At 56.1% G+C, this 12,966-nt stretch overlaps 1 protein-coding gene across 1 annotated transcript; it reads left to right on the forward strand.

Annotated features, from left to right (window-relative positions):
* The first annotated feature begins 1,338 nt into the window (after positions 1-1,338).
* LOC142473173 (integrin alpha-3-like) lies at positions 1,339-11,777 on the forward strand. Its single transcript, XM_075580357.1, has 8 exons — positions 1,339-1,450; positions 1,775-1,876; positions 2,528-2,704; positions 3,537-3,653; positions 5,374-5,487; positions 7,490-7,588; positions 8,761-8,886; positions 10,716-11,777. The coding sequence occupies exons 2-8, from the start codon at positions 1,829-1,831 to the stop codon at positions 10,869-10,871; spliced, it is 837 nt and encodes a 278-aa protein (XP_075436472.1). The 5' UTR covers positions 1,339-1,450; positions 1,775-1,828; the 3' UTR covers positions 10,872-11,777.
* Positions 11,778-12,966: the final 1,189 nt, after the last annotated feature.

Consider the following 12,966-nt stretch of genomic DNA (forward strand, 5'->3'; position numbering starts at 1 on the left):
CGCTCTTCCCCTCTCTCTCTCGCTCTTCCCTCTCTCTCTCTCCCTCTCTCTCTCGCTCTTGCCCTCTCTCTCTCCCTGTTCCCCTCTCTCTCTCTTCCCCTCTCTCCTCTCTCTCGCTCTTCCCCTCTCTCTCTCGCTCTTCTCCTCTCTCTCTCGCTCTTCCCCTCTCTCCCCCTCTCTCTCCCTGTTCCCCTCTCTCCCCCTGTTCCCCTCTCTCTCCCTGTTCCCCTCTCTCCTCTCTCCCCCTCTCTCCTCTCTCTCGCTCTTCCCCTCTCTCTCTCGCTCTTCCCCTCTCTCTCTCGCTCTTCCCTCTCTCTCTCTCGCTCTCTCTCTCGCTCTTCCCTCTCTCTCCCTCTCTCTCTCGCTCTTCCCCTCTCTCTCTCTCGCTCTTCCCCTCTCTCGCTCTTCCCCTCTCTCTCGCTCTTCCCCTCTCTCGCTCTTCCCCTCTCTCTCGCTCTTCCACTCTCTCTCCCTCTTCCCCTCTCTCCCCCTCTTCCCCTCTCTCCCCCTCTCTCTCCCTGTTCCCCCCTCTCTCTCTCCCCCTCTCTCTCCCTGTTCTCCTGTCTCTCTCTCCCCTTTCTCTCTCCCTGTTCACCTCTCTCTCTTCCCCTCTCTCTCTCTCTCTCTCTCTCTCTCTCTCTCTTCCCCTCTCTCCTCTCTCCCCCTCTCTCCTCTCTGCCCCTCTCTCCCCCTCTCTCCTCTCTCTCGCTCTTCCCCTCTCTCTCTCGCTCTTCCCCTCTCTCTCTTGCTCTTCCCCTCTCTCTCTCCCTCTCTCTCTCGCTCTTCCTCTCTCTCTTTCTTCCCCTCTCTCTCTCGCTCTTCCCCTCTCTCTCTCACTCTTCCCCTCTCTCTCGCTCTTCCCCTCTCTCTCTCTCCCCCTCTCTCTCCCTCTTCCCCTCTCTCCCCCTCTCTCTCCCTCTTCCCCTCTCTCTCCCCCTCTCTCTCTCTCCCCCTCTCTTTCCCTCTTCCCCTCTCTCTCTCCCCCTCTCCCGGTTCTCCTCTCTCTCTCTCCCCCTCTCTCTCCCTGTTCTCCTCTCTCTCTTCCCCTCTCTCTCTCTTCCCCTCTCTCTCTCTTCCCCTCTCTCTCTCGCTCTTCCCCTCTCTCTCTCCCTCTTCCCCTCTCTCTCTCCCTCTTCCCCTCTCTCTCGCTCTTCCCCTCTCTCTCTCCCCCTCTCTCTCCCTCTTCCCCTCTCTCTCCCTCTTCCCCTCTCTTCCCCTCTCTCCCCCTCTCTCTCCCTCTTCCCCTCTCTCTCTTTCCCCCTCTCTCTCCCGGTTCTCCTCTCTCTCTCTCCCCCTCTCTCTCCCTGTTCTCCTCTCTCTCTTCCCCTCTCTCTCTCTTCCCCTCTCTCTCTCTTCCCCTCTTCTCTCTCAGGCTGAGTAATCAGACAGACCTCCGGGAGCAGCATGCGAGCCTCTTAGTGGATTACACTGTGCAGACCACCTTCACTGTGTAAGTCCCCCTCCCCAACCTTCTCCCCCCAACTTCCTTACCCCTCCTGTCCCCTAATGTCCTTACCCCCTCCCCCCCAATATCTTTACCCCCTCTTCCCCAATAACTTTACCCCCTCCTGTCTCTCTCTCTCCCCCTTTGACCAACACCCCCTCCCCCACTGCCAACAAAAACTCAGATTCCCCCCCACCTCCAATTACTCCTCCGTTGAACCCTTTGAGGGGGTCTCACCCGCAGCCAATCAGAATTCTGGGTTCACAAAAGTCCCAGAGCCTGTGCTGAACGGAGAGTTCTGATTGGCCGGCCTCTCTGCTCCGCCTCCAGGAATCACAGCGTGCTGAACACCTACTTCAGTGGCCAGGTGATGGCGAGTCGGCCATGAAGACGGCACAGGATGTGGGGAGCCCCGTGGAGTTCGTCTTTCTGGTAATTAATGAGGGGTTCCGTTAAATGGGGGAGGAGGGAGGGTGGGGGAATGGTGGTGGGCGGAACGGGGGGGAATGGTGGTGGGTGGGATTGGGGGGATGTGATGGTGTGGAGGGATGGGGGATCTGGTGATGGTGATGGAGGGGAATGGGGAGGGGGATGGGGGAATGGTGGTGGGGGGGGAATGGATAGGGCAGGGGGAATAGTGGTGGGGAATGGGGAGGGTGAGAGGATGGGGGGAGGGTGGTGGTGAATGGGGAGGGTTGTGGTGGGGAGGGTGGAAGAGATGGGAGATGGTGGTGGTGGGAAATGGTGAGGGTGGGGGGATGGGGGTGTGGTGGGTAATGGGGAGGGATGGGGGGAGGGTGGGTAGGTGGAGGGATGGGGGGAGGGTGGTGGTAGGTAATGGGGAGGGATGGGGATGGTGGTGGTGGGGGATGGTGGTGGAGAGGCTGGAAGAGATGGGGGGTGGTGGCGGTGGGGAATGGGGAGGGTGGGGGGATTGGGGAGTGGTGGGTAATGGGGAGGGATGGGGGGAGTTTGGTGGTAGGTAATGAGGAGGGATGGGGATGGTGGTGGGGGGGATGGGGAATGAGGAGGGCGTGGGGTGACCTTTCCGCAGAACTGACCCCTCTCCTGTGTGCCTGCCAGGTGGGGTATAACGGGGAGCCCCTGCGGTCCTTGGCAACCCTGGTCCTTGTAGTCGATTGGCCATATGAAGTGACCAATGGGAAGTGGTTGATCTACCCCACGGAGGTGCTAGTGGACACTGGGACAGTGAGGCCATGTCACCCCCCTGGGGACATCATTAACCCCTTAAACCTCATAGTAAGTGACCCACCTTGAATCCTCCTTTTTTTTTCTCTCCCACTCCCTCCCTTCCTCTTTCTACTTTTCTCTTTCAGGCTCCCTACCTCCCTCTCCTCTCTCTCCTTCCCTCTCACACACCTTCCCAACCGTCTTACCCACTAACTCCTCACGCCCCCCATCCCCCCTTCTCTACCCTCTACTCTCTCTCCCTCTCACACACTCTCTCTCTCTCCGCCCCCCCCCCCCCCCCCAGGCTCTGTCATTAAACAGGTGGTAAGCGATTAGTGGATCACGCCAACTTGCCTGTTCATAATTTGGGTGGCCCTAACACGTCTGCTTTGCCCTACACCTCACCCTATAAGGCCCCCAACCCCCCATTATCCCTCCCAAACCCTTCAGGAAACTGAATTTTCCATTGAAATGGGGTGTAGTTGAATTTGATCCGACTTCCAACACCATCTTACCCCTTCATTATACCGTATAACTGTCCAGAATTTAGGGTCACCAATGAGGGGGGTCTGAAGGTTGTCAGCAAACCCCAAATAATATGGCTGTTAATCCCACTTTGTGACATCACTGTATTTCAAAGAGTCTTATCATATAGGCTCGGCATATGACTTAAGTCTGTGCTTTGTGGTGGGTTGGAGCAGGTTAGAGCAGCAGGAGTTCCCGTGTGAATACTCTACTGCAGGCTTTGGGCCTTCATAGAAATTAATCTAAACATAAACCAGATTAAGGTTGGTAATCAGCTATAAAGGGCCCCCCATTCTGCTCACGTTCACCTTTAATCCGAGCCCGACAGCGGTCTCTTTCTCTGCGCGTGTGATGTACGTCTCTCTCTCTCTTTCAGCTGTCTGATAATTTGGAGTCTGGTGGAAGGAGGAGGCGAGAGATCGAGGAATCTAATCTACCACCGGATGTAGCCAGTCTGGCGACGGCTAAGAGAGACCGCTCTGAGACGACCCTGGTAAGAGACCGCTCTGAGATGACCCTGGTACGGGACCGCTCTGAGACGGCCCTGGTACGGGACCGCTCTGAGACAGCCCTGGTAAGAGACTGCTCTGAGACCCCTCGTACGGGACCGCTCTGAGACGGCCCTGGTAAGAGACCACCCTGGTAAGAGACCGCTCTGAGACGGCCCTGGTAAGAGACCGCTCTGAGACGGCCCTGGTAAGAGACCGCTCTGAGAGCCCTCGTACGGGACCGCTCTGAGACGGCCCTGGTACGAGACCGCTCTGAGACGACCCTGGTAAGAGACCGCTCTGAGACGACCCTGGTATGAGACCGCTCTGAGACGCCCTGGTAAGGGACTGCATTGGGAGTGACAGACGCCCCCTGTCTCGGTGTTGGGAGGGAGAGACGCCCCCTGTCTCGGTGTTGGGAGTGACAGACGACCCCTGTCTCGGTGTTGGGAGTGACAGACGCCCCCTGTCTCGGTGTTGGGAGTGACAGACGCCCCCTGTCTCGGTGTTGGGAGTGACAGACGCCCCCTGTCTCGGTGTTGGGAGGGACAGACGCCCCGTCTCGGTGTTGGGAGTGACAGACGCCCCCTGTCTCGGTGTTGGGAGTGACAGACGACCCCTGTCTCGGTGTTGGGAGTGACAGACGCCCCCTGTCTCGGTGTTGGGAGGGACAGACGCCCCGTCTCGGTGTTGGGAGTGACAGACGCCCCCTGTCTCGGTGTTGGGTGGGACAGACGCCCCCTGTCTCGGTGTTGGGTGGGACAGACGCCCCCTGTCTCGGTGTTGGGAGTGACAGACGCCCCCTGTCTCGGTGTTGGGTGGGACAGACGCCCCCTGTCTCGGTGTTGGGAGTGACAGACGCCCCCTGTCTCGGTGTTGGGAGTGACAGACGCCCCCTGTCTCGGTGTTGGGAGTGACAGACGCCCCGTCTCGGTGTTGGGAGTGACAGACACCCCCTGTCTCGGTGTTGGGAGGGACAGACGCCCCCTGTCTCGGTGTTGGGTGGGACAGACGCCCCCTGTCTCGGTGTTGGGAGTGACAGACGCCCCCTGTCTCGGTGTTGGGAGTGACAGACGCCCCCTGTCTCGGTGTTGGGAGTGACAGACGCCCCCTGTCTCGGTGTTGGGTGGGACAGACGCCCCCTGTTTCGGTGTTGGGAGTGACAGACGCCCCCTGTCTCGGTGTTGGGAGTGACAGACGCCCCCTGTCTCGGTGTTGGGAGTGACAGACGCCCCCTGTCTCGGTGTTGGGAGTGACAGACGCCCCCTGTCTCGGTGTTGGGAGTGACAGACGCCCCCTGTCTCGGTGTTGGGTGGGACAGACGCCCCCTGTTTCGGTGTTGGGAGTGACAGACGCCCCCTGTCTCGGTGTTGGGTGGGACAGACGCCCCCTGTCTCGGTGTTGGGAGTGACAGACGCCCCCTGTCTCGGTGTTGGGAGTCACAGACGCCCCCTGTCTCGGTGTTGGGAGTGACAGACGCCCCCTGTCTCGGTGTTGGGTGGGACAGACGCCCCCTGTCTCGGTGTTGGGAGGGACAGACGCCCCCTGTCTCGGCGTTGGGAGTGACAGACGCCCCCTGTCTCGGTGTTGGGAGTGACAGACGCCTCCTGTCTCGGTGTTGGGAGTGACAGACGCCCCCTGTCTCGGTGTGGGGAGGGACAGACGCCCGGCGTGGGGAGGGACCGACACTGCCTGTGAGGATGATGACTTGCCTTGCGTCCCCAGACCTGTGCAGGAGGGAGTGCGCGCTGCGTGCGGTTTTCCTGTCCCCTGAGGGACATGCTGGCTTCCGCCACGATCACCGTGAGAGGACGGATTTGGAACAGCACCCTGCTAGAGGTGAGGCTGTCCTCTTACCTGAAGATCGGTGACCTCCTGACCTAGTCTTAAAACCTCCTGACCTTATGACCTAGTGACCTCCTGACGTTATCTGCTGGACCTTATAAATCTAGCAACGACCTCATGAAATGGTCCCCTCACAGTCTTCTGACCTTGTTACCAGGTGACCAAATGAACTATGACTGTGTGTGACCCCACGACATGGGTGACCCCATTCCAGAACTGCTGACCTTGTAAACTCCATGACCTGTTAATCCTGCGACCTGTGGGCTTCATGACCTGGTGATGACATCATAACGTAATGACATCTTAAATTAATGACCCAACATCTGAAGCAAACCCGAAAATACTCTCTTATTCCCCTCCCTCTCCCTCTCCCCTCTATCTCCCCCTCTCTTTATCTCCCCCTCTCTTTCACTCCCCCCTCTTTCTCCCACCCCTCTCTCTCCTCCCCACTCTCTCGTCCCACCCTCCCTCTCTTCCTCTCCCCTCTCTCCTCCCCCTCTCTCTCTTCACCCCCTCTCTCTCTCTCCTCCCCCCCTTTCTCCCTTCACCCCCTCTCTCTCCTCCCCCCTCGCTCTCTCTTCTCCCCCTCTCTCTCCTCCATCCCTTCTCTCTCTCCCCCCTCTCTCTCTCTCCTCCCCCTCCCTCTCTCTTCCCCCTCTCTCTCTCTCCCCACCTCCCTCTCTCCTTCCCCCCTCCCTCTCTTCTCCCCCCTCCCTCTCTCCCCCCCTCCCACTCTCCTCCCCCTCCCTCTCCCCCCCTCCCACTCTCCTCCCCCCTCCCTCTCCCCCCCTCCCTCTCTCCCCCATCTGTCTCCCCCCTCCCTCTCTCCTCCCCCTTCCCTCTCTCCTCCCCCTTCCCTCTCTCCTCCCCCTTCCCTCTCTCTTCCCCCCTCCCTCTCTCTTCCCCCTCCCTCTCTCTTCCCCCCTCCCTCTCTCTTCCCCCCTCCCTCTCTCTTCCCCCCTCCCTCTCTCCTCCCCCCTCTCTCCTCCCCCCCTTTCTCCCTTCACCCCCTCTCTCTCCTCCATCCCTTCTCTCTCTCTCCTCCCCCCTCGCTCTCTCTTCTCCCCCTCTCTCTCCTCCCGCCTCGCTCTCTCTTCTCCCCCTCTCTCTCCTCCATCCCTTCTCTCTCTCCCCCCTCTCTCTCTCCTCCTCCTCCCTCTCTCTTCCCCCTCTCTCTCTCTCCCCACCTCCCTCTCTCCTTCCCCCCTCCCTCTCTCCACCCCCCTTCTCCCCCCTCCCTCTCTCCCCCCTCCTCCCACTCTCCTCCCCCCTCCCTCTCCCTCTCCCCCCCTCCCTCTCTCCCCCCTCTCTCTCCCCCCTCCCTCTCTCCTCCCCCTTCCCTCTCTCCTCCCACTTCCCTCTCTCCTCCCCCTTCCCTCTCTCTTCCCCCCTCCCTCTCTCCACCCCCCTCTTCCTCCTCTCTCTCTCCTCCTCCCCTCCCTCTCTTCCCCCTCTCTCTCTCCTCCTCCCCTCCCTCTCTCTTCCTCCCCTCCCTCTCTCTCCCCTCCCTCTCTCTTCCCCCCTCCCTCTCTCTTCCCCCCCTCCCTCTCTCCTCCCCCCTCCCTCTCTCTTCCCCCCCTCCCTCTCTCCACCCCCCCTCTCCTCCCCCTCTTTCTGTCTATCCTCCTCCCCTCTCTCTCTCTCTCTCTCTCTCTCTCTCTCTCTCTCTCTCTCCTCCTCCCCTCTCTCTCTTCACCTTCTCTCTTCACCCCCCCTCTCTCTCTCTTCACCCCCCCTCTCTCCTCCCTCTTCTCGCTCTCTCCTCCCCCCCACTCTCTCCTCCCTCCTCTCCTCCCCAATCTCTCTCCTCCCCCAATCTCTCTCCTCCCCCAATCTCTCTCTCCTCGCCCCTCTCTCCTCGCCCCTCTCTCTCTCCTCGCCCCTCTCTCTCCCCCTCCATCTGTCCCCTATCCCCCCTCCCTCTCCCCCTTTATCTCCCTCACCCTCTCTCTCCCACCTCTCTCTCTCTCTTTCCCCCCCCCCCCCTCTCTCTCAGGATTTCAGACATATGGACCGTGTGATGGTGCAGGGAGGAGCTGAGCTTCACCTACAGACTGACGTCCCCGCTATCAACATGCCTTATAAGCCCGTGCAGGTATATACACGATATATATATATACACACACACACAGTATATACTCCCTGTGCTGGAACAGGGTTGTATATTTTCTGTGTACTTTCTCCGCTCTCACACTGCCAGCTCTCCCCAGGGAAAGTTTCATGTTTTCCCTGCTCTGAAGCAGCCAGAGCTGTGTAAATTGCAACATAGTTGTTACAATATCACATTTTCCACAAGCCACTAGTCAGTTGCCATGACAACCTCCCAACGCTCCAATAGTTTGAGATTGGTTTAGCCCTCTCCCCCTGCCCTTCTCTGTATATTGGTATGCCCCTTGGCGTGTTCCTGTCTGGGAAGGAAGGCACGCTCTCTCTTTCCATCAGCAGCCACAGTGAGTGAGACACATCTTCCACTGCTCCCTTAGAAAGGGATTCCTTTTTACCTTCCCCTCAGACAAGCACTTCCACTGATACCAAAGCCAATTAGGATACCTCTCCTCACAAGAGACATTTCCTACCGCAAACTACATGCAAGTACTGTTATATTTCTGTTAATCCCACTCAATAAAGTTGAAGAAAATAGCAGGACTTTGTGTGCTGTAAAAAGGGGGCGAGTTCATGCTACATGGATCTTCTCGCATGTTGCAAGTGAGCCTGGATCCAGAATACTCCCCCCTCCTATATACACCCCTCAGTCAAGCTGTAGATTTTGAAAACAATATATAAATACATGGATTTTTTTTACCGTAATAATCATGTTCCCCTCCTCTCTCCCCATCCTTCTATATCTCCCCATCACTCTCCTTCCCTCCGTCCCTCTTCCTCCCTTTCTCTCCATCATCTTTTTCTCTCCCTCTCTCCCCCCCCTCTTGATGCCTCCGTCTCCCCCCCCTCTTTCTCTTCTTCCCTCCACCACTCTCTGCCTCCCTCTTCACTCCCTCTCTTTCTCTTCTCTCCCTTCCATTTCACCCTCTCGCTGCCTTCCTCTCCCCCCCTTCTCTTTCTCTTCTCCCCCCTCTCTTTCTCTCCCCACCCTCTCGCTGCCTCCCTCTCCCCCCTTCTCTTTCTCGTCTCCCCATCTCTCTCCCGTCCCCTCTTTCTCTTCATCTCTCTCTCTCCCCGCCCCTTTCTCCCTCTCACCCTCTCGCTGCCTCCCTCTCCCCCCCCCCCCGCTCTCTTTCTCTTCTCCCCCCATTTCTCCCTCCCCAGTTCTATGTGTCTATAGACTCCGAGCTGGTGGACCTCCCGCACGCGGAACTGCCCCTCTGGGTGATCATCGTCTCGGTGTTATCTGGAGTTCTTCTCCTTAGTATTATCATCATGCTCTTGTGGAAGGTGAGGACTCGGGCCCTCGCTCACCTTTGACCCCCTGACCGTTCTCTCGCTCACCACTGACGTCTGAAGGGTCTCTCGCTCACCTGTGACCCCTGATATTTCTCTTGCTCACCTCTGACCCCTGAAGGTTTTTCTGCTCACCTCTGACCCCTGAAGGTTCTCACCTCTGACCCCTGAAGGTTTTTCTGCTCACCTCTGACCCCTGAAGGTTCTCACCTCTGACCCCTGAAGGTTCTCACCTCTGACCCCTGAAGGTTTTTCTGCTCACCTCTGACCCCTGAAGGTTCTCACCTCTGACCCCTGAAGGTTCTCACCTCTGACACCTGAAGATTCTCTCGCTCACCTCTGACCCCTGAAGATTCTCTCGCTCACCTCTGACCCCTGAAGATTCTCTCGCTCACCTCTCACCCCTGAAGGTGTTTCTGCTTACCTCTGACCCTTGAAGGTTCTCACCTCTGACCCCTGAAGGTTCTCACTCTGACCCCTGAAGGTTCTCACCTCTGACCCCTGAAGGTTCTCACCTCTGACCCCTGAAGGTTCTCACCTCTGACCCCTGAAGGTTCTCACCTCTGACCCCTGAAGGTTCTCACCTCTGACCCCTGAAGGTTCTCACCTCTGACCCCTGAATGTTCTCACCTCTGACCCCTGAAGATTCTCTCGCTCACCTCTGACCCCTGAAGATTCTCTCGCTCACCTCTCACCCCTGAAGGTTTTTCTGCTCACCTCTGACCCCTGAAGGTTCTCACCTCTGACCCCTGAAGGTTCTCACCTTTGATCCCTGCAGGCTCTTTCATCCCTTTGACCTCTGCAGACCAACTACCAGACTTTTTTAATCCCTCTATTGTGCCATCTTTCACCTTTGACCTCTGAATACTTCCACCCTCCGTCCACCTTTGATGCCTGCTTTCTCACCTTTGACCTCGGTGGCTCCCCAGCTATCACCTTTGACCCCTGCAGTTTCACACTGGCTCTTTTCTGTCACCGGTGTTCCTCTGTACCTTGTTTCCCTCTCGCCTCTGACCCCTGCAGCATCTCTCACCTTTGACCTCTCGAGACCCATGTTCTCACCTTTGACCTCTGTAGACCCATGTTCCCACCTCTCTCTGATCTTTTGCGTCCGCACCCCGACCCCCTCTCCTGCCTTGTAGTGCGGATTCTTCCGGAGGGCCAACACCCGCGCCATGTACGAGGTCAGAGGTCAGAAGGCCGAGATGAAGGTGCAGCCATCGGAGACCGAGCGCCTAACCCAGGAGACTCGAGCGTGACCCCTGACCCTTGGCCCCCTCGCGCCCCTAGGGTAACCAGACTACCAATCTCGGCTCTCCTCTCACAGATCCTCCCTGGGATCAGCCAATCCCAGCTCTTCCTTACTTACTGTGTGTGTGTACAGTATAGATAAACAGTGTGTGTGTGTGTGTGTGTGTGTGTGTGTGTGTGTGTGTGTGTGTGTGTACAGTATATATACACAGTGTGTATGTGTGTGTGATATATATATATATATATATATATATTATATATATCACCTGCTGTACATATACTATGCTGTGACCTTGTAATATCCTCTCTGCAGTCTAATCTGTGAAGTCTCTACCTGCTCTTTAATTTATTTCCCTCCCTCCCTTTCCCATATTCCCCCTTCCCTCTCTCTCTCTCTCTCTCTCTCTCTCCCCCTCTCTCTCTCCCCCTCTCGCTCTCCCCCTCTCTCTCTCCCCCTCTCTCCCCCTCTCTCTCTCCCCCTCTCTCCCCCTCTCTCCCCCTCTCTCCCCCTCTCTCCCCCTCTCTCTCTCCCCCTCTCTCTCTCCCCCTCTCCCTCCTTTTTCCCTTCTCAGGTTGGTTTCTTCCGCCGGGTAGGGTATGCCCGCCTGATTCAGACTCACCACGCTGTGTGTATCCGGCCGGATGAGAGGCAAGGGCTGTGCGCCAGCCTCCCTCACAGCCAGCGCCACTGGGTCACTAGCTGGAAACTGACAACCAGATACTACTGAGGGGCCCCCGGGGCTTCCCACCCAACACACCAAGGGCCCCGGGGCTTCCCACCCAACACACCAAGGGCCAAATTATCTTGTTTAACTGGAGGGGAAACATTATCCTGTAAAACTCGAAGGGGAAAGATTATCCTGTGACACTGGAAGGGGACCCATTATCATATACTGCTGGGGACAGATTATTTTGTGAAACTGGATGGGGACATATTAGCCTGTGACACTGAAAAGGGAAATTGTCCTATGACACTGCAGGGGACAGATTACATAGTGACACTGGAAGGGGACAGATTATATAGTGACACTGGAAGGGGACACAATATGCTGTGACACTGGAAGGGGACACATTATCCTGTGACACTGGAAGGGGACATATTATCCTGTGACACTGGAAGGGTACATATTATCCTGTGACACTGGAAGGGGACAGATTATAGAGTGACACTGGAAGGGGACACATTATCCTGTGACGCTGGAAGGGGACACATTATCCTGTGACACTGGAAGGGGACACATTATCCTGTGACACTGGAAGGGGACACATTATCCTGTGACACTGGAAGGGGACACATTATCCTGTGACACTGGAAGGGGACACATTATCCTGTGACACTGGAAGGGGACACATTATTTTGTGACACTGGAAGGGGACATATTATTTTGTGACACAGGAGGGGACATATTATTTTGTTACACTGGAAGGGGACATATTATTTTTTGACACGGGAGGGGACAGATTATTTTGTGACATTATCTCCCTGCTGCATATTGTGACAGGTTCCAGTAATATATATAATATATATATATGGCATATTAGAGGACACGCCCAGTCCGGGCTCCATGTTCATTTTGCCCTTCGAGCTGCTGTATATATGTACCAGTATCCTGTAATTAAACCTCTTCTGTAAACGTCACGACTCCGTCCCTTTGTTCTAACGAGTCGTAGCGAGCGGAGGGACAGTGATGGGGAGGAGTGAAAGAAGGAACGGCGACAAGAATAGAGGGCGTAGATATAGTACAGCGGAAGGGATAGACCGAGAAAAGGGGCAGGGGGAGGAAGATATAGGGCACAGTTGAGAAGGAGCAGAGAGTCGCTCATTGGAAGTTCATCTCGTCCATTACGTAAATGTGAGATTACCATCACAAGGATGGTTGCCCATTGGAAAACACTCGAAGTGAGACTTACTCATTGGAAGGAAGATTCTTTGGAGGGCAGACTCACTTATTCGGAGAGTCCAGGCTCTTTGACTCATCGGAGGGCAGTCTCACTAATTAGCAGTATCAATCATTGGAAGCCAGTCTCATTAGAAGGCACTAATTAGAAAAGAGCCCCAGAGTCCCACTCATTAGAAGGTAGTCTCATTTGTATAGATCCGGTAATCCCGAGAGCCATGCTTACGTAACCAAGTAGGGTTGCCAGGTGTCCGGTATTGAACTGGACTGTCCTGTATTTGGATACTCTGTCCAGTAAAACATGAGAGGTACTGTAATACTGGACATGTACGTGTCCAGTATGACCTCCCTGGACACAGTGACCTGACGCACCTTTCACCATTGAGTCCAGTATTTTTGGAAGAAGCCACCTGGCCACCCTATATCCAAGTCCAATTCCAACCCCATGATAATCCCCATCACACCTCTCTAATAAACACGTGTATGTACTGTAGTTGAAAGTCCAACTAGGGTCTGGGGTTCTAGAGCGTGGGGACGATTTTGCGACGAACCAGCCATCCAAAAGTAGACCGAGAGGGTAACCCCCGAAAATAAAAGATTTATTTGATCACATCAGACGGAGGTAGACACGGATCTCAAACGGAGGTAGACACGGATCTCAAACGGAGGTAGACAAGGATCTCAAACGGAGGTAGACACGGATCAACATGTCTTGGTCAAGGTCCCGAAAGACCTTAATCATTGGGCTGGTTGGATCGACGTTGCCCGACATTGTCGGTGGTTTTTTATTATGTATCGGTTCTTTGTTCATTCGTTCACCCCTGTTATTTTATATCTTTGTCTAGTAAAGAATATTTTTTAACGTTGACTTCATTTATCCTACTCTGCCTACGTGGGGGACCAAACCATCTTCGATGGTGGCGGC

Source organism: Ascaphus truei, chromosome 23, assembly GCF_040206685.1.
Source record: "Ascaphus truei isolate aAscTru1 chromosome 23, aAscTru1.hap1, whole genome shotgun sequence".
NCBI classification, from domain to species: Eukaryota; Metazoa; Chordata; class Amphibia; order Anura; family Ascaphidae; genus Ascaphus; species Ascaphus truei.